The sequence below is a fragment of the Diadema antillarum genome, unplaced genomic scaffold (genome assembly GCF_040938485.1).
Source record: "Diadema antillarum isolate AM-2024a unplaced genomic scaffold, OU_Dant_1.0 seq00001811_RagTag, whole genome shotgun sequence".
NCBI lineage: Eukaryota > Metazoa > Echinodermata > Echinoidea > Diadematoida > Diadematidae > Diadema > Diadema antillarum.
The window spans coordinates 824,535-846,927 of record NW_027272486.1 but is presented as its reverse complement, the minus strand read 5'-3'; the positions used below and the strand labels follow the sequence as shown (position 1 = coordinate 846,927).

Genomic DNA, 22,393 nt, shown 5'->3' with positions numbered 1-22,393 from the left:
CCGCCACTGTACTTGGATCTAAATTTATACATGTAAATGTTGTAGATTATCCTCCAAGTCTTTTTTATCTAAAGTTCATGATCATGGTTGCTATTTAATTATGTTAACTTTCTCAAGTGTATTGTAGTGATGCTGCTGGGGTTTTCCACTGCAAATAGGTATTGTTTGGTGTACAATCAAAATCAGTATGTGTAATAGCCACCTGGCACCATTTAACTTGGACCAGCCCGAACGCATATTACTGTGTTACGGAGCGCCCCAGGGTTAGGCACTATTATAATATATATACAAAATTCTATCTGCCATTTAATACTGTGTCAACCATTTAATTTGATACAGGTGTACGGTACGGTACTTGGAAAGAGAACCCTGCTTGCAATAGATGCAGAATAGATGCGCAATATAGCAACAGCCACAATTTGTGAGTCCTATAGTACATTTTGGATGAACTTGGATGAAGTAGCACTAGCAGTAGACTATTTTATTTAACCCTTGGTCTTTAGATGTAAGTGATATTTCCTGTTAGTTTAATTCTTGAAATTGCGCCCATTCTAGGCCGCAATGAAGCAGGAGATCTGGAAAAGACTCGCAACATTGGCATCATGGCGCATATTGATGCCGGGAAGACCACGACAACAGAACGCATGCTGTATTACTCTGGAACCACTCGACATCTAGGAGGTAAACATACTTGTATTCCCCGTTACTGTACGTTGGAGGCAATATCAATAGTATGGTAAGATAAATGAGAGAATATCATCACTTTTGTTCACTCATCAAACAATATAGGCCTACTTGAAAAGATATATTCAGCTTGTTGGATAATGCTAAATATTTGATACTGCACTTCATTGCTTTCCCTAAGGCTATTCTTCTCTGGGTGAACACAGAACAAAAAGCAAATTAATCTTCCCTCTATCTTTTTTCAATACACCAGAGTGCTCTCTTCCATGTAAATCTTGTGGTTAAAATTCAAAGCCACTGTTTTAGGAGATGTTCAAAAAGAAACATTTGGTAGAGTACAAGTGCCCTGTTTGCAGACAATAATTGGATGCAAGAGCTGATTGACAAATTCCCTACATCGATGTAAGTGAGTCTTATTCAAGTTTTATTTACATCGATGAAGAGCAATTTGTCAATCAGTTCTTGCAATAAAAACACTTCGACGGAAGATTTTCATGAATTTGAATGATTGGATGCTTTGAGATGAAAGATTTTCTAGGAATGAGTGCCCTCAGTTTTGTAATTGCCGTTCTATAGATGTGGATGATGGGGACACTGTCACCGACTACCTGCCCCAGGAGAGGGACCGGGGGATCACCATTACCTCTGCTGCTGTCACATTCTGCTGGAAGGAGCACAGGATCAATCTCATTGATACACCAGGTGAGTTCCTCAGACAAGTGGAAGATAGTACCAGCAACATTCTTGAAGAATCTCCATCCTTCAAAACTACACCAATACTGTATACGCCATATATTTAGCGAGTCTAAATTTTTCGCAAATCGGGACTTCCCGGTGATTTCGCGAGTGGTTAAATATGCAATCGTGGAGTACTGAACTGACTGGAGAAATGTGCATACCAGTACGCCACATTCATATCGAGATCAGAGTCAATTTTTTCGCGTGTCTTTAATTTCGTGAAGAGCACCTGACTTGCAAAATTCGTAAAGATAAATTAACCTTGCAAAATATTCGGCGTATACAGTACCTCGGAGCTTGCAGAGCAATTTCGGGACAGTGCAGCTACATGGGATTGAGATGGTAACACGATGGTCACAGCATGCAGCCTACCATCTCATCTTACAAGCTATTTTGCATTTCCACTGATCATGATAATTTTTGTGAGAGAAAATTAATTTCAAACATTAGGAGGATAAAAATGTCCTTTCTGTCCAATTTGTAAACGGGATATTGAGTCAGGTGGAACTTAAGATCAACTGAACACTCTTTCTGAAAATAATGGCATTGGATACATCTTGGTTGTCACTTATGCACTGATGTATTCATGTTCTCCTTACTTTCCTCATTGTGTACTGCCCTGAAATTAAAGTTTGGTAAACTGTAGTGCACCAATTTATGTGGCGTTTTTAATCAGCACTGTCACATTGTCAAGCACATAAAAATGCCAAACATGTGGAAATTGATGATATACAACTTCCTGGTTGGAGTCTCTGTGAATCATGTTTTTATGAAGATACAGTATCCCCATTAGTGGCCCTATATGCAGCCAGGCCCTTAGATTAACCTGTTGAAGACAAGTCCCGAGAATACTCAGGCAGGTGTCTATGGGAAATGTTATATCAACATCAAACCGTCCTCAATGGGTTAACTTGCCAGGCTTTTTCATCAGCATGCAGTAATCCAGCCAACTTGACCAACATACACTATAAGCAAGCCCACATTAGGTGTAACAGTGTATCTTACTCCCACAGGGAGGCCATTGTGACACAATAGGGACAATAGGAAGATTACTAGGTAATCTCTATTCATTGCCAATTAGCTCCAAGCACTAGTGCCAATCAGCGAACAGAGCTCTCCAGCCTGTGTGCCAGTAAGTGAACAAAGAACAGTAAGTGAGTATTAAAGAGTTAAAGTATTGCAGTAGTCTGAAATGATCTGTGAAATGATAGTGAAAGCTTTTGACTTCCTAGCAATTCCAACAATATTAACATTACTGCAAAGTTCAAAGTCAAGAAAGTACAAAATATAATTGAAACCCCCTTTTTTCTCTTCTGTGAATGTTCTGTTGATATTGAATGTAACAGGACATGTGGACTTTACTGTCGAGGTGGAGAGATGCTTGCGGGTGCTAGATGGAGCAGTCACTGTATTTGATGCATCAGCTGGTGTTGAGGTGAGATTCTGACTTTCCCTATGTTATAGTCTAACGTGAACACGCATTCTTTTTCTTACAAATTCAAAATGGTTTGCATGGGTACTGCTGTGGAGGCTGCATGACAAGCTGGATAAGACCTGTGCTACAGTGATTGGTTCAAAATTGAATTCATGAGGTTTGGAAATGAGTAGATTACATTTTTACTTCAACATGATTGAGTACAAGTACATAATGTAACATCACTGATTGCTGTTTGAATTTACTTCTGAAAAGACTGCAGCAAGGATGCAGTTATATACCAGGGGTATAGCAGTGTGCAGTGCAGCTACTGCATTTTATATACTCCCTTTATAGTATGTTTTCCTATTTGTGCATGAGTTGATATAAATATAATGATCACTTCCAAATCCATGACTAACACCTTGCTTACAATGTTTTCTTTTTGTGAGTCAAATATTCTAGAAACAGTACCCCATCAATAGGTTTGAGTAAGGCGGCATGCAGTGGACGAAGTCCCCTCCCCCACATGGTAGAAAGTGCCCCAGTTTCAGGAATTGGTGTAGATATCTTGGTGGAATGTGCTAAATGCAATACCAGGGTTACACTTGTACACAGCAGACGTCAAGATGAACCATGTGAATGCTTGTGGGAGAGGAGTATCCTTATGACCTTTAACTTTGTCCCATGTTTTCACGAGGCAAAAGCTGTCAAACATTCATTCCCCTGCTGCCTTACCCTTCAGTAGTTTTGAAAGTTTCCAGATGCCGTGATACCTCTTCTCTGCACCAATCTCAGGCACAGACTCTGACGGTGTGGCAGCAAGCCAACCGCTACAAGATCCCTCGGATAGCATTCCTCAACAAGATGGACAAGCCGAGAGCTAACCTGGACATGTGTCTGGCTTCCATCAGGGACAAACTGAAAGTAAAACCATTACTTCTACAGGTGAGAGCACCATAACCGGTTGAGGATGAGTTCTGAGTATACTCAGGCAAGTGTCTATGGGAAATGCATCTTGTAGCAAAATCAGCCCATCATCAACGGGTTAACCTTACTGTAAATTTGTTTCTCACAGTTGTCATCACAAAATATCCTCCTGAAAAACAGCCAAAATGTCACAAGTCATCCTTTACAGATAACATGGAAGGCACTGGCCAAATTAACTCTCTGTATGCGATGATCACACACCCAACTCAGTTGACGTCTTGCCAACTTTACATGTTTTGCTCTAGCGCTAACCGCGTACAAACTGATTGATAAATTACAATATGCCGCAAAATATTGAAAGCGCCATAGCCATAGCTTTATCATAGGATATACATCACAGGAAAGCTCACAGTTTTCTCTACAACGTTGCCACCTGCATTTCTAGCAGTAACGCTTCTATAAAAAGTTACTAGCTAAATGGCACTCATGCATTTTGGTTTCAGAACAATTTCACTCACAGGGGATTTAATACACAGTGGCAAACAAAGAGATAAAGTCCAGTAGCAGTATTGTGTTCACCAATGTCTTCTACATTGGTAGGGCGGTGAGTTGGCTCAGTTGGTAGCGCGTCTGCCTCACGATCACGCGGCCCGGGTTCGAACCCGAGTCTGGACTGAGCAATGTTGTGTGTAAACATACCGTCCCCTCTAGCAAGAGGCAAAACACTCTGTCCCTCGGATAGGACATAAAATGGAGGTCCCGTGTATGAGAGAGTCACAGCTCATGCACGTAAAAGATCCCGCTTCATTCATTCATCGCAAAGAGCAGGGTGTCTAACCCGGTGAAGTGGTCCCACCCCACATCCAACTGGACCCCATGGAAGACCAGCTTAGTGTAGCTGAATATGGGCTATCCAGCCATCTTCAGAGATGGAAATGAACAACAACAACAACAACAACAACATAAGTACTACAGTATTTCACTGTGTACCTTAGAGCAGTGTTGACTGTAGGGAGTTTATTTACTGTAGCAGCAGATGAGAATTGTCTACCAATCAGCTGTATGTGTTATCACTATGGTAACTGCAAAAAAAAGAGAAAAAGTTGTGATAATTGTAATTTCTTTTTACCGTGGGTCCATGATACAGTATGTGCCTTCAATTCTGATTTTTATCCAGGTACCAATTGGCATATCACAGAAGTTCTCGGGTGTTGCTGATCTGGTTGCCATGGATACTGTGACATGGCGACCACCAGACAAAGGCCCAGATGATGGCAGCACATTTCAGCAGTCCCCTCTTGCCAGCTGTGATGATCCCCATCTTGCGACACGAGCCCAGAATGCCAGGGTGGAGTTGGTGGAGCAGGTAAGAGGAGCCATGCCCACAGAGGCAGCAGGTGTGGTATTTGGAGCTGCTATCATCTGATAATGAAATAGTAGACTGTAAGAAGATCTACGAAGTTGTGGATCCACACCATGTCATGACGGTGAATATTTGTCCCGTAGCTGAACAACTTGAAACATTTCAAGTCATGCACGCTATTCATTTTCTAATGGCAGAATTAGGACCTGATTACAGCTATACTAAATAGTTTGCTGGGACACTTCCTTAACCCTTACTCTGCTTTGTACAATGTACACTGATTGGCACACACACTGGAGTGCTTTGTGTGCCCATTGGCATAGATGTCTGGAAACCAATTGTCAAGTAATGGAAATTAACTAATCCCCTGATCCCTATTGTGTCAAAACAGCCTTCCTATTAGACTGGGGCACATCGTTTTACCTGAGTGGGCTTGCTAACTTTACAACTTGTTCAAGTACAAAGCGTATGAATGCCAGTATACAAAATTCTGATTAAAAAAGCAAGTAATTAGTAAGCTATTAAGTGTCTGAGTGCAGAGAGGGTTAATCACAGCTAGTGATGTGTTCTGGCTGACAAAATGGAAAGCTGCATTCACACACAGGAGTTGTTGCATTATGGGGTTAAAAAATCCTTGATGTCTCTGTGTGCTGTTCATGCACACTATGCGGGCAAAGTATCCTGGGAGGTTGAAAACAAAATCATGCAGGACTGATTTTGCATTGTGATACATATCACGAAAGTTAATTTGTGTGTGTGTGTCCACACGCAAGAATTAATGGTTTTTGCATCACTTTGCAAAAACTGTTAATTTCTACTGTGTGTGAATACAGCTAGAGCACAAAATTTGATGCTTTAACCCCTTCCCCACAAAAAAAAAGACCTGTAACAAAATAAAAAGAAATGCTATGATGTGTGTTAAAGCCGCGTCACACTAGTGTGTATCAAGTCAGCGAAGGCTCATCAAATTTGAAAATGTGAAGATATTTTCACATCTGTTGCTTATACTGGAATAGTTTGTAACATGTTTGACATTCTTTGGTTTGAAAGGTTTTTGACTACCAGTAATCAAAAAAAAAAAAAGAAAAAAAAAGGAAAGTGAATATTCTGTTTAATATTGCTATGAACATCATTACCTCATCTGTCCTTTGCCTGATGGAGGACTCAAGGCACGAAGTCAACCATGCACTGCGTTTCTTGGCATGCATAGTTTCTGAGTTAAATGATTTTTTTTTTTTTTTTTTGTGTGGATAGGTAGCTGACCTGGATGATGAGTTTGCCAACAAAATGCTGAGCGACGAGGCATTTGATCCACTACAAGTCTCAGCAGCAGAAGTAAGATATCTTTTCTTTCTCTGTTTCATATGTCAATCAAGTCAATCAGATTACAATGTTTCATTTCCACTAATTCCATTCTTATCTAATGTTTGTTTGTTTGTTGTTGTTGTTTTTTTTTTCTTTAGAATTTGGTTTGTCACACTTTGGAATAATTACGGAGTTTCTCTGCACAATTTATATTTCTCAATGAGGTGTTTATCTTTTAAATGATATTTCTCGCAGCCATTGGCATAAGAGTAAAATGTGAAAATACTAAGAAGAGGTTATGCCTGCAGCCAGTATTAATTGAGGAAAGGATGATTTTGATATTGTTGAATCACATTTCCAAAGTGGCTTGTAATCCTGTTTTTCATGATAAAAAGGAGGCACAACACCACTCTCTGGTTTCTACAGGGCATGGAAATGGCTCATATAAATAATTGTTCTATCTCACTTTTCAAGTCATCATACAAAAATGATATTGAATGACTGTGACATCAATGATACCAGAACATCATACAGCTACAACTATGATGACCACTATGACCAGAACCAAGAATGACCCTGGCTACTCCCCCCCCCCCCCCGACAATGTACACGTCTTATTGGCCTGACCTATGACATGGTCGCCAAGGTCTAGGACAACAGTAATGTGCCATATATCCGTCTTTAATAGAGGTTGAGACTTCATCACTTTGTGTTGATACAATTGTTAGACGGCAAAGCTACAAAATTGAAAGTCAAGATGTTTTAAAAGCAATACATTGGAATCCTTAAAACAAGCATTCAACATCTAGATGATCTATTTATCTCTGTTCCATTCACCTAGCTCAACAGTGCAATAAGACGTATCACGTTGGCACAGACAGGCATTCCCGTCCTCTGTGGAAGCTCACTGAAGAACAAAGGGGTGCAGCTACTCATGGACTCTGTCAACAGTTTCTTGCCATCACCAACATTCAGGAAAGAGCCTCATGTGTAAGTTTTATACTTCCTGAATAGTAGCAATCTATTCTTGATACCCACTACAATGTGGACTAACCTTTGATTAACCCTTTCGGTGCCATGGGCTTTGGACAGTGTGTACAAAGGACAATGGGTTTTTCTGTGCCAATTAGCACTCGAAAGCTCACAAAGGCTTATGTTAAAGGCATAAGTGCCTTTTACAGCAGCTGTCCTGAGTATACTCGGGCAGGTGTCTATGGGAAATGCGTGTTGTAGCAAAATCAGTCCGTCCTCAACGGGATAATGTAGTCTGTTTGCTAATTGGCATGCATGCTGGAGTATTTCTCCTCCATTTGGCATAGGTGTCTGGAAATTGATTGTGAATAGAGATTACCTAATCCTAATCCCTTTTGTGTCATGATGGCCTTCCTATTAAAGGACAAGTCCACCTTCATATACATAAGGATTGACAGAATGCAGCAATATTAGTAGAACACATCAGTGAAAGTTTGAGGAAAATTGGACAATCCGTTCAAAAGTTACGAATATTTTAAATATCTGCGCAGTCACTGCTGGAGGAGAAGACTACTACAGTGTATGATGTCACATGCGTACAACTATATAAGGAAGATAAAAAGAGAATTTCACAAAACTTTACTTTTTGAATAAAGTGCACAGTTCTTCGACTTGCTACTGACGTATGTTAAGGGTAATATTATTCCCCCTGCCTTCTGAAGGAGAGAAGTCGAGTGTTCTTTTGTTATGCGAGAAAAATGGAAATATGTTGAATTTTCTTTATTCTTTCTTTATATCGTTGTACTCATGTGACATCACAAGCTATAGTAGTCTTTTCATCCAGCCGTGACTGAGCAGAAACTTCAAAAATTCATAACTTTTTAAGGGATTGTCCGATTTTGCTCAAACTCTCACTGATGTGTTCTACTAATATTGCTGCATTCACTCAACCCACATGTCTATGAAGGTGAACTTGTCCTTTAATAGCCTGAGGCGCATTGCTACACCTGACTAGGCTTGCTAATTTTGCAAAGAGGTGAAGTTGGGATGGATGTACTAAATGCTGATGTAAAAGCTTGGCAGGTACAACTAATCACCAAGGTTTCATAGAGGGTTAAATATCTGGGAGAATTTTGCAGTTTTGCCTTTAAAGGGATCATATTGTTTTGGTTGAGACCTAATTTCAGGTTTCTAACATTTTTTGGTGAGATAATGAAAAACCTCTAATGAAATATGAAAGAGCATGTAATTCAATGAGTAATTCAACGTTTGTTTGATGAAAATTGGTTTTGAAATGGCCGAGATATCCAAAACAGGGCGATTCTAATAAAGTGTGGGACCCACCTTTTATTACGATCGTTTTGGTTTACTTTGTTTTTGGATGTTCCAGTCATTCCAAATCCGATTTTCATCAAATAAACTGTGAATTCCTCTTAAAATGGTATGCTCTGTACTATTTCAGAAGTGTTTTCTTGGTATCTCGCAAAAAATTAAAAGCTCAATTCTCATCTCCACCAATACTGTACCATCCCTTTAATGTGGATCGTTGGTGCAAACTTCACCACACATTTCCACTTCTCTTGTTTTGAAGTTGTATTACAGTCTATGTATCCTGCGATACAAGAGCCGCTTTACACCGCTTTACACAGTTGTAATCCCGTAGAACCAAGCATGAAGATAGAAATTCAGCTATTTTTATGCATTAATCCTCCAAGTATGTGTAAGGCCACCATGTTCAGGTGTGAAGTAGGTGTGTATTTTAATGGCCAAGATATGCAATTAAGCATGAAATCATTCTGTATATTTGATTCTACAGAATTGCTCGCGAAATTGCCAATACACTTAAAGCTACATCCACAATTTTTGATGCCATAAGCAGGCTGGCTATTGATTTCTTTAAACAATATACATTGGAGATTTCAGAGATATCGGAGGTTATTGTCCATTCCTAGTTATGCTTCACCAATATTACTTCCCTGCGCATGTATACAGTATGTCATGCTCTGCTGGAAGAAATCTGGTTTTGAAATTCCTTTTTTTTTTTCTTCCGATGAATGAAGATTTTCACAGATGAAGAATGATTTTTGATGAGGTTTCATCTTACCTTCCTCTGATCGGCAATGTCAATCTCCCACCCAGTCAGATCTATGGCACAGATATGTGTGCCTACGCCTTCAAGGTCATCCATGATAGACAGCGGGGAGCCCTCGTCTTCCTTAGGATCTACTCGGGAACGCTGAAGCCGCAGTCCGCCATCTACAATGCCAGTAGAAACTGCACGTAAGCTGGATATTCAGAGAGCGTTGTTCATTCATTGGTTTGCTGGGTCTTAACAAGCTCTGTGACTTTGATCTGAAATGTGCCCTATTTTGATGATAATTTGATGACATGCCAAGGGCAGAGTTAAAATTCTATTGTTGTCCACATTGACGTCATGAGTATAGTAGTCTCCTTATCCAGCAATGATGGCATCCAAACTACATTACTTCATTACTTTTGAATTGATTGCCCAATTTTCCTCAAACTGTCACTGATGTGTTCTGCAAATATTGCAGAGCACACGATAGACAGTTAACAGGGAACCATATTTTCGTGAGCCGTGACTGTGACATGCCAAATACATTGACTACAAGTGTGTGAGGCATTTCTGCATGCACCAGATATTTTGCAAAGTTTTTATTTTCACAAATTTTGTGAGTCAGGTGCTATTTGCAAAATTAAAGACATGCAAAAATAATGATTCTGATCCTGATATGAATGTGACACACACGTACCAAAGGTAAACATTTTTTCGTTCAGTACAGTACTCCCCGATCGTGAATTTAACCACTCGCAAAATTGTCTGAACATCTTCATTCATGAAAACTTAGACTCGCTAAATATATGGCATATACAGTACACGGTGTACTTTGTTTTAGAGGTGAAACAACAGCTTGGACTGTTGATGGTTCTTTCTCTTAATTTCTAAGCCTAGTTGCATTATTTTTTCCAACTTTCCAAGATGTTGTGCCAGAAAAAGTCTTTTATTTTAGGTTTTTTATTTTTTATTTTTTTATTTTTTAAAGATGCTCGGTCGTCGTGAGAATAAGCTCGCAATGGTAATTCTGAATCGTGCGCACGCCGCGCGTTCCGTGCAAAATTCCCATTCACCCGTGTGTTATTGAGAGATCGAGTATCATGTACGAACTGGACCGGTTCTGAATACATGAAAGTGGCCGAAGTTGCTCTCTCCTAAGCCGAACACATGTAATGACATCATTCTCTATCGTTCGGCTCACAGTTTTGGAGCATTCGGGATCTTTCGCTTGCTCAGTGATCTCAGCGAAGGAGTATGTGCGAATACGTACGTGCCTACGCGTACGCTGGCCTGGCCTGGCCATTTGTACTGCTGATGGCCACAACTGATGGATTGCATGCTTGCACGCAATGTTTATGCGATCATGTAGACGCTAGGCGAGGAGGCTGTGTACTACATACTGGTACTTGGTGTGTGGTGGTACGGTGAGAACGGACTAGGTTGCTGTCTGTGCAAGAAACGATCGAAATGGACGAGGAAGGCGATGATGCAGGATCCGTGAAAATGAGGAGAAATCGGAAGCGCTCCGATCCTGCAGAACATCGCCGGATCTATTTGCACAACGTTTACACTGATTGGAAAGTCCAGAAAACACTCTTCTTGGGTCCCGATCAGTACCGTCGTAGCGATGCCAATTTCGCCCGCCACCCACTAGAGCTGCACAAGCTGTGCAGTTGGTGTTGGCAGGCAAATCCAAGCTCAGCCGCTGCGCCACATCCACTGCCAGGATCTAGGGTCGGACCAGACGTTCCACTTCCAGCAACGCGTCCCTTCCAATTCCATCAAGCTAGTCCTCCCCCTATGCAACCACAATTACCGATGCCTTGCCTAACTCCTATCAAAGACAAAGATGAATTTATTGTGTAAGTGACATTTTTGTTGTGTAGAACCTATTGTTCTCTTCTAAGTTCTATTATTATTAAACACTCTGTAACAGTTAGGCCTAGGTTGTTATTAGTAACTAACCATAGAAGCAAGACCGTTCGTTTAGAATTTTACTTCTAAAAGATTGATAGGGTTATGTGTAACGTTAGACGTTCTAGCGTAACACGTTAACATTAGAATTGTATCGAGGTCTAGACCTAGTGTTAGATCTAGAGTTTCTAGACTACTAACTGTTAGTTTTAATAGGCCTAATTAGAACATAGTTGTAGAATGTAGGTGCCTAGTAGGCCTGACGTTGTTAGAATAATAACAGTGTCTTACTTGGACTTGGTGAGACTGCATGAGGAGATTGAGACTGTTAGTGTTTATAGTGTAGAAAGTCTGCTTCTAACGTTTTTCTACCTGTCTGTAAACGTAGGCCTAATTAATGTTGTCAGGTTAGATTAAGAACCTCGCTACAGACTGCTGCCGTGCTGTGTGTTATGCTCTAAAATTAAGAATTCAATATTGTCAAAATGTGAAGTAGGCTACTCTTTAACGTTAGGCCTAATGTCGCAGGCCTACAACAAGTAGGGCTTACATTGTCGTAGTGTCCCGTAAATATTTACCTCCAGAAGTTAATAACTGATGGCGTGATGCAATTTTGCAAAGATTGACTTTTTTATTTTAAAGCACCAATTTGATTATCATTCCTTGAGCAATACAAAAGTTTAACCAGGAAAAACCTCCACTTATTTTGAATAAAATCAACTTCAACTTACCGAAAAAGGTTATAGATTTACAAGTATTACCTACCTACCTATGCTATGGTCAGTATGGATACCTATGGAAGATTCTGAACGCAGGCTTGGCCTCTGTATTCAGATCCAGGTTTGGTCCTTGAGATGAGCTGGGTCAAGGCCAGGTGGAGTGGTGTAAAACTTAAATTTTATGTGTTCATTGTCCCAGAATTTGTCCAAACCAACTTCAAAACTGAAGACACTAGGTACATCTATTACATTTCTTGGTAAACTGTTCCATGGTTTCTTTATACGCATTTGATATGAGTTTCTTCTTGTAGTGGTATGTGATCGAAAAATATATAACTTTTCACTATGTCCTCTTGTGCATTTTTTTTATTAAACCCAAATCAGGCACTACTTCCTAGTCATATTTATGAAATAACTATTGATGTACTTGTATAAACCTCTACTGTTCTTCAAGTTTATTAATCCACTTCTACCCAAATTTAATCTCTGATTTTTGAAAAGGTAATTTCATGTAAAAGTAGGGCATATGTATTATGTCAATGACCATATCAGCGTTGAAGAGGCTGAATGCAGATAAAATAAATATATATTTTTTTTCAGTTCATTACTTGTTTGTCCCTTTTTTATGCCTCCGCCACGAAGTGGTGCCGGAGGCATTATGTTTTCGGGTTGTCCGGACGGACGGACAACCCGAAAACATAATGCCTCCGGCACCACTTCGTGGCGGAGGCATAAAAAAGGGGCAGACAAGTTTTCGGGTTGTCCTTTTTTATGCCTCCGCCACGAAGTGGTGCCGGAGGCATTATGTTTTTCGGGTTGTCCGTCCGTCCGTAATTACGTCCGTCCGCATTTGTTTACGCGATAACCTGAGCAATATTGACTGGAATTTTACCAAACTTGGTCCAAGTATAAAGTATGATGGGGCAATTACTTGATTAGATTTTGGGTGAAATCGGCCAAAGGCCAAAGGTCAAGGTTAAATCATGAAATTGTATCCGTTTACGCGATAACTCAAGACTGGATCGAGCAAATTTTGCCAAACTTTGTCCGAGGATGATGAATGATGGGACAATTAGTTGATTAGTTTTTGAGGACAGAGGTCAAAGATCAAGGTCAAATCCTAAAATTTATCTTTTTGCGTGATAACTCAAAACTGGATGAAGCAGCTTTCACCAAACTTGGTCCAAGGATGATGTTTGATGGGGCAATTAGTTGAGTAGATTTTAGTGACATTGGCAAAAGGTCAAGGTCAAATGCTAAAAATGGTGCTATTTCCCCCATATCTATGCAATGCCAGAAGGTATTTTCTTGAAACTTAGTGTAGACATGTACTACTGCGTAAAGATTCTCCAGGGAGAGTTTCATGTCATGAGGTCAAAGGTCAAAAGGTCGGAGGTTAGGTGAAAATGTTGCAATTTCACTTTTCTCGCAAATGGTTCAATATATCTTCATGGAACTTGGTACATACGCATGTACTGACTGGCAGGGATTATCTAGGGAATTTAGGGGTCATGGGTCAACAGGGGTCAAAGGTCAAGGTCAACTCCTCAAAATTTTACTATTTCCCTCATATACTAGCGTTTGCAATGCTTGCATTATTAGTTTTAAAACTTAATATATACATGTATTACCTAATGGAGATTCTCTGGGAAATTTCCAGCCAGAAGGTCAAAGGTTAAGGGTCAAAGGCCAGGTTTAAATGAAAAAAATATATATTTTGTACAGTAATTACACTCTTTCTTCATACCTTGAAAATACTCAATGCATAAACTTACAAAAGGGTCGGTCAGAAGTCAAGTAAAAATCCTCAATTCCCCAAATATGTGTACCTGCACTCTTAGATAATTATAGCAAACCCAGTTCAAGGAAAGTGAACAGTCAAGATATTTCTGACAAACCTGTTTTTATGCCTCCGCCACGAAGTGGTGCCGGAGGCATTATGTTTTCGGGTTGTCCGTCCGTCCGTCCGTCCGTCCGTCCGTCCGTCCGTCCGTAATGAATTTTGTGGACAGGGTAACTATCAAAACCTTTTGAGGTATCCTAATGAAACTTGGCATGTATGTGTATAAGGGGGTGAAGTTGTGCCTATCAACTTTTGGGTGCATATGCTCAAGGTCAAAGGTCAAAAGGTCAAGGTCAAATGCTTAAAATTTCACTATTTCCCCCATATCTATGCAATACCTGAAGATATTTTCTTGAAACTGAGTGTATACATGTATTACCCAATTAAAATTCTCTGGTGAAAGTTTGGGGTCATGAGGTCAAAAGGTCAAAGGTCAAAAGGTCAAGTAAAATGTTAAAATTTTACTTTTTTCTCTGTATCTTGGAAATTGTTCAAGGTATCTTTATGGAACAAAGTATATATGCTTGTACTGACTGGCAGTGGTTATCTAGGGAATTTGGGTTCATGTTGTCAAAGGTCAGGGGTCAAAGGTTAAGGGCAATACTTCAAAATTTTACTATTTTCCTTGTATTTATGCAATGCCAGCAGGATTATTTTTTTTGAAACTTGATGTATGCATGTATAACCCACTAGAGATTGTCTGGGATTTTTTTTTTGCCAAGAAGGTCAAAGGTCAAAAGGTCAAAGATCAAGTGAAAGTGCTGAACTTACTTCTTTCTCCATATCTCGGAAGTGGCTCAAGTTATCTTTAAACTTTATTTAGTACATATTTATGTATGTTCTGCCTGACATTGATTCTCTTATGAATCAAAGGCCAGATGAAAATGATAACAATTTACTGTTCAATACAGAAATTGCACTTTTTCTCCATACCTTGACAATTACTCAAGTGCGTAAACTTATGAAAGGGTCAAAGTCAAAGTTAAAGTTCTTAAATCCCCAAATACATGCTCTCCTATTCATCCAATTAAACATAGGTCAAGGAAGGTGAACATTCGATACATTTGTGACAAACATGTCATTTTAATATTCTGCCAATTTTGTGAAAATGTAATCACACATTGTCCACATATAATATAGACCTATTAGGAGAATCATGCATTATGGCGGAGGCATACCAGTCGCCATAGCGACATTTCTAGTTTCAGTATTTTGCCAGTTATGTGAAACTGTAATCACACATTGTGAAGACATTGTACTATACACCTGTCGGGAGAATCATGCATTATGGCGGAGGCATCAGTTTTTGTCTACCACTATATGAAACGTAGTAATAACCTGCACAATTTCTTGCTGGTCACTAACTTCATGAAGTGTTTATTACCATGGGCAAATGTATCAATTACTGAGTAGGATTTTTAAAGAGCCATGAGTCCATGAAATTAACAGTATTTATTTTTTTTTCCGTTTCTAAAGCTCTCAGAGGCCTGAGCATCCAGGAGGAAGCACACACTGACAGGATTGTTCTCAAAAGGCATCTGATTGCAGTGGTTCCAGCACTTCAGGTATTGCTTGTGTTTGCTATGACCGTTAGTCATATTGCATGCAGTCATTGGGTACCATTTTTGATGGAGTTCATTACAAATTTGAAGAATGTCATTTCTGAAAAGAAAGTTTCAAATATAATGGGAAAAAAGTCAAATCATTGTACTACATTTGTACAAAAGGCTCTTTTCATCCTTTGTGTAAATTCTAGCTTTTAAGGATTTGTATCACCCATGATGACATCGTGAAAAAAAAAATACTCTATAAGACAAAATGTATCAATAGACTGCAGGAAATTGACAAGTGTGTGCTTTTCAAAAGAATTGAATGAAACAGAGAAAAAAAATATAGGTAATGCAACTTGCTTATGCTCAGTAATATCATTTACTTTTCTACCTACATACCAAATTTTTGAACCATCCATGAGATAATCTACATTGTAATGTCCTATGTAATCCTTTGTTTCAAAACAATGTCAAATTCATCTTGTTTTTTGATTGTGTACTTTTTTCATCATTGAACATATTCTTCTTCAGATCCATCTCTTGGGTGTGCTAAGCCATCGGATATCTTGGACACTCTTTCAGGTACCTTCAGAACCTCACATGGTGACAGTAGTGCAGTTCTCACTAGGCAGCTGCAAGACCACACATACTCCAGGTTTGTGTCCAATATTTTCCTTCTACTGTCCCGAACAATTAAATAAGGAATTTTAAAGTTTGCTATTGGTTGCAATAGAACTTCAACTCTTTATGTGCCATTTTCGCACGCATGACTCAGTCGACGGCGTGCCAAGTTAGCATATTCTGCTCAAACACACAAACCTGCCTAAACTAATTGATAATCGCCAAATGCCACAATGCAATGAAAGTGTTTCTTGCAATTCTGTTCCATTTAAATTTACCTTGCAGTTTAAGTGGTGATTGACTGTCACAAGCATTGTTCCTTACTAGATTTGTGAGTAAATTCTAAGTTTATGTAACTGTTTTGTGTGCAAAAGTTATGCCTCTGCAATCATGCAGCTACTGGCAATGTGAAAGAAAAGCAATCATTCATTTGTCATACAATATACATCAAAGCAAAGCTTGGCATTTTCTCTACATCTTTGCTGACTACATGTTCAGGGTAACATAGATTTGAAAAACAATGTTTTCCCAAAACGTGACTACGTTGCAGTCTCAGAGTAATGTGGCACACAGGGGGTTTCCACAATGGCACATTATGAGTTAATTAAGCTTTTAAAACACTGAATTATTACTGTTATTTTCATCACTCAAACCAAAAGACTAATCACTCATTTTCAAGTCAATATTTTCTCTGGTTTTGTTTTCAGGAGCGTGGATTCAACCACTCTCCCAGCTTCCTCCCAGCGATGTGATCAACAAATACCTTCGATTCGTACAGAAGAGATCATTGACTTTGGTATGGAAAAAAACTTTAATTCATACTTCTCCTATATTTCGTATGAATCCATTGCTATGATTGTTACCCTGTCACCCCTGTTACAACGAACACGGTTATAACCCGAAATTTCGTTTTAACGAAGTAAAACTTCTGGTCCCAAAATTATAACCGTGAAAGTCTATGGTACAAAATTTGCTTATAAGGAACACGGATAAAGCAAAATTTTATAACGTAGTCTTTTCCGAGTGCCACTGACAAAGAAAAACAGAAGATCTGTTCTCCGTTGTAATGAAATACGAATCACTTCTGAAAATGCATAGCGGAACAAGCATTGTATTTTTATAGCGTCTGTGCATGACGCTTCACATCACTGTGTGTTTGCTCCATGTGTCACGCAGTTTCCGAGGGGAACTTGCGTTATTGTAACATAATAATCTGAAATCAAATAAGGTTCATTTTATTGTTTCGAAGGTTCTTTATAACAAAACACACAGATTCTGATACACCTAAATGTCCGTTAGTTCGGAAATGAAATGGCGTTTGTTTTTACAAACATTCTGGCGCTATTTCAAAGGTTCGTTGTTAAGGTTTATATTAAAATTATGATTTTTCGGAATAACGAATCTTCGGAAGAATGAAGCTTCAAACAAACCGTCGAAATCCCGGGAATGGCGAAACTTCGGAATAAGGAGCCTTCGGAGTAACGAACCTTTGGAATAGCTAACTGTATCCGAATCCTAAACCGTCATTTTCTATACATGCGTGACAATACAAACAACTTTATGCTCTCTTTTAAATGTGATATTCAGACCAAATGAAAAGGTACGATCCCATTTCACAAAGCTTTCTAGTGTATGATGAATATTCAACAAACAGAATATACATGGTTTCCTTGTTTTCGTTATGTATATTGTAGATGTTCGGTTATAACGAAATTTCGTTTTAACGAAAGAAAACTGCCGGTCCCGAGTATTTCGTTATAACGGGAGTGCACTGTATACATATTTCTTCTTACCACAATGAAATACAGTGTATATTTGATATACACTCTCTGTGGCATCTGTATTCATCTTGTGCAACATTATTTAACTACTGCATCGTCTAGTAAAAAGTGAGGTAGGGTTGTAGAAAAAAAACCAGCAAGAACAATATGTGTCAAAGGGACGTTGATTTATGTTCAGTTGCATAGGAATGTCAAATCATTGCAATTTAACAAAACTAGCTTGCACTCATAGGCATTCGTTTCTCGCACAGACAGCAACCTAGTCCGTTCTCACCGTACCACCACACACCAAGTACCAGTATGTAGTACGCAGCCTCTTCGCCTAGCGTCTACATGATCGCATAAACATTGCGTGCAAGCATGCAATCCATCAGTTGTGGCCATCAGCAGTACAAATGAATGCATCAAAATAAGAACCTACGCGTTTGAAGCAGTTATCTTGGAGCGTGTACCCTCAGCAAATTGCATTTTTTATGCGGGCTTGTGAATTCATAGTAATACATGTACTGTTAATTTCTTTACATGTGAGTAAAATTTCAGGCAAATTTTGAGATATCTTAAAGATGCTCGGTCGTCGATTTCAATGGGGATATATATTTCAAAATTACTGAGCAAGTCAAAGCCTTCAACAGCATAATATTTTAGAACGTAAGGTGATGAAATGTGGAAGATACTAGCCTCTAAATATGCATTTAAATTTTCGAAATTAACATTTAACACCATTTTTGATGACCTCATGCACGTTAACGAAAAGTCAACTTCGTGTCACAGTCAGTTTTTCTTGCAAAGACTATAAAGTTCTCTCAATTTACAGATAATGAACACTTTTGCATAAATATCCATGCTAAAACAGTCAATCAAAAATGCCTAATTTTCTTTTAACTGATATTTTGGAATGCGCATTGGTTGCTATGTGAGGCTGTATCTTAGCAACCAATTGACCTTGGGGCAAAACATTTTCAGAATTTTTGTCAGACACTCTAGGAAACATTTGGTGCGATTTTTAAGAAAATCGGAGGGGGTCAGGTGACAACTTTTCTGAAAATTGGATGATTTGACGTGGATTGACCCTGTAAATTACTCTTTCATTCCATTCAACCGCGAGTATACGCGTAGTATCGCTTGTACAGCATTCGTCAGGCAATACGATGACTAGTAAGAGTAAAAATCGTCACTAGAAGATAGTCTGTACGCTACAACTTTTACAGTCAACTGCACACTAAAGCAATAACATAAATGAAGGGAAACTTCCTTTGGGTGGTAATGTGAAGTGTTTATTCAGGACTACAGTTCAAGTTTCAATTTTAAGATAAACAAATAATGCGTTGAGAACGGATTTCTTGTATTTAATGTCTGAATAACCCGTCTTTCACGTACTAATCACAGACGATATTAAAGTGTGGACCCTGGTAAAATTATTCAAAACTACAGTGTTTTGGTTTTGCTTTTGTGGTTAAATATGAATCAGACATCAAACCAAGTTGTCAGACAAAGCAAAGTGTTAATACAAACCACAATCAATCATTCCAATTAAAATTGGGAGTGTCCGTTTCAGTAGCAGATCCAAGAGATGTATGAAGAGTGTGTGCACCCCTGTTTTAAGAATTGATCTTGCAGTTTTCTTTTCCTCTTTATACCAATTTTAACAGAATTTTCATTATTTGAGAAAGGCATATCACTATGTGAGCATTAACTGTTCATACCCATTAACAAAATGATGTTGAGCTAGTAGGCCTATGGTCCCTATAGCCTACTTACTGTTTTCATAACTGTATTACACATGATGATTGAAACATGAATGTGGAAAATTAAAACTATGTCATTGAAAAACAAAAATAATGACAACGGCATGTTGAATAGCACTCATTACACAAATTGATAACATTAACATGATATGAAAATAACAAACAAACAGCGCTCTCCTGTTCCTGAATACATTCTAACAGTTCAGATATCCTATACACAAGGTGGATTTTTTTTTTTTTTCGTGAGGGGGGGGGGGGGGGGGGGGTAGAAGGGGTTGCTATAATTTTGTTAAAGCCCAGCCTCAGTATAATTAAGGTTTAGCTTACAATTTTCCAGATATTCTTTTTCTGCTCCAATAATCTTATGCATTCATAGCAACCTACATGTAATGAAAATTACACATTATTCCCATTATTTGACAGTATGGATTGCATCCAACATCCAAAACAGCAGCGGAGGAGGAGGAAATGCCCCCGCTGCAAGAAGTATGTACGACAACTGCCCCGGCATCTATGTGAGGTCCATTGCATATGGCACGAAGATGCCACCACTATGTCTCGCTGCCTTAGTCGTGAAGACGGGCAAGGTAGGGGTGGTCACCCTAAACCCAATATACCAACTTGTCCATTTCCTTCCTGCGAAGCAGCAATGATCGATTTAAATCGTCACCTGAAGAAAATTCACAAAAGACACCCAATTGGTAAGTAATAACCAATGATTTGTGATTTGATATACCAGTTCAAAAGATTTTTTTTTTTTTTTTTTTTTTTTTTTTGGGGGGGGGGGAGGTGTTATCCTTGCAATATAAAGACGACCTTCTTGGCAGCAATACCTACATTAAAACTAGTAACATTTATATGTCTCCAAAGTGGCTCAAAATAACACAGGCTGAAGTAACTATTACTGAGTTTTGTATAGGCAAGTGCAATGACTCATAACCGGACTCATAATGTATTTCAGATACAAGAATAAATGTTTAAGTACCTTGTATTGAGTTGTGACAAGGTTGTACTACTCCATTACTGTATACAAAAATGTACATGAACAGACCTTTTACAATATTATGTCATTGATTTTTGGTTTCTTTTTACAGTGGCCAGGAAAAATTGTGCACATGCGAAAGTATAAGGAAGAAATTCCAGAAGAACTTTTTGGTAAGGAACACACTTATTTCAGTTTGCATTGCAATACTTCTAATAGCTGTAAATTGAAGTCCCCAACATAATGTAATAGTACAGTATATCACAAGAATTCCATGGTGGCTGTCATGAGCATGTTATAAACATATGTCGGATGATTTAAGAACGATAGATAAATGATGTCATGCATGAGCGTATTTTGTTGAAAACACAATACGCCGTGTGTACACATTGCAATGACACAGAAATAAAGTTTGATGTCATTATATTAATTGAACAAAGAAATTTGTATTCTTTTTAAAGACTGTTTTTAATTTGCTCACTGTCAAAAGGGTACATTAAAGAAATAAGCTAAAAATAATTTTAATGTGAACATTAATATAATTCTTTACCTCCCACCAAGTTCTAGAAAAGGAGACTGCATTTCAACAGAAATAGTGAACGTCAAAATTCAAGTTATTAAATCATGTTCTTTTTTATAGTTGAAGTGGAATAGCCGTTATTATTGCACATATTTCAAGTTTTACACAGACAACAGTGTTGTTGGGTGCAGACAACTTCATCAGATGAGATTTGTTGATTAGAATGCAATTTAAATTTGACACTGATGACCTACGAGGAGTTATATATCATTTTGGATTTTCATGAGATTAAATGGACCCCATTTGGGAAATAAACACAATTGCTCGCAATAGTTTGTAACAGTTAGTTGGATGAGCATGAAATCAACTGTAGTTATGTTGTAAGTTCCTTGCTACCTTTTGACACCCAAGCCAATGTTCTCCTCACATTTGCAAATCAAGAACACTGCCTTTAAACAACTTAATATCATGTATTGTAAAAGACACATTCAAACAGAGGTGATCAACCATGATGCCACTTATCTGGGTCTACAAGTATCAGCGGTGACCTCCAGCAGTATCTGTTGGTGTTCCACAGGTGTTTATTCATGTATGGAGTGTCCAATAATGTGTAAGTCTGAGACTTTTCCTACAATTTGGAGAGAGAGCATATATATGTCAGGTATTTTTGTATGACAATGTGATGACGAAAATGTGATGCTATCCTTAAAGTTTTTGTCATAATTCAATTTACATATTAAAAAGAACTGGAGGGATGTTTGCGAATGTATGTTCGCACGGTGCCCCAACACGAGGTGATCCCACCAGAAGTTCAAATGGCGACAGATGAGGATGAAGAAAGTGATCAGGACAATGAGACATCATACCAGGACAACAGCAGAGAGACCCACAAAATGGACCTGCAAAATGAAATCTTCCTTCTCACAGACAAATTTAGTAAGACAAGCACATCAATACACAAAAACGGCATTTCAAGTTTTCATGAAAATTTGGCAGAAATTCCACGTAATGCATTGTTGATTTATATATAAATATAAACTCTACATGTGCCATTAGGGTAAGTTCTTTTGTTCACTTCTATTATACTTCTCTACCTTAGCACCATCTCAGTTTCCCTAATGCTCAGTTTTTATTACGACGAAATAAACTGCATTATTGTGCTTTGCACTAGTTAGGCTTCTAGTAAAACATATATATATATATATATATACAGTATATATATATATATATATATA

At 38.5% G+C, this 22,393-nt stretch overlaps 1 protein-coding gene across 1 annotated transcript in view; it reads left to right on the top strand.

Annotated features, from left to right (window-relative positions):
* The window catches only part of LOC139712483 (ribosome-releasing factor 2, mitochondrial-like), a 40,832-nt gene that overhangs the window by 2,367 nt on the left and 16,072 nt on the right, over positions 1 to 22,393 (top strand). Inside the window, exons 3-10 of the mRNA XM_071624298.1 lie at positions 556 to 681; positions 1,261 to 1,386; positions 2,769 to 2,857; positions 3,635 to 3,784; positions 4,944 to 5,132; positions 6,384 to 6,464; positions 7,276 to 7,424; positions 9,546 to 9,686. Coding sequence (XP_071480399.1) covers positions 556 to 681; positions 1,261 to 1,386; positions 2,769 to 2,857; positions 3,635 to 3,784; positions 4,944 to 5,132; positions 6,384 to 6,464; positions 7,276 to 7,424; positions 9,546 to 9,686 — 1,051 coding nt within the window. The remainder of the gene's footprint in view (positions 1 to 555; positions 682 to 1,260; positions 1,387 to 2,768; positions 2,858 to 3,634; positions 3,785 to 4,943; positions 5,133 to 6,383; positions 6,465 to 7,275; positions 7,425 to 9,545; positions 9,687 to 22,393) is intronic.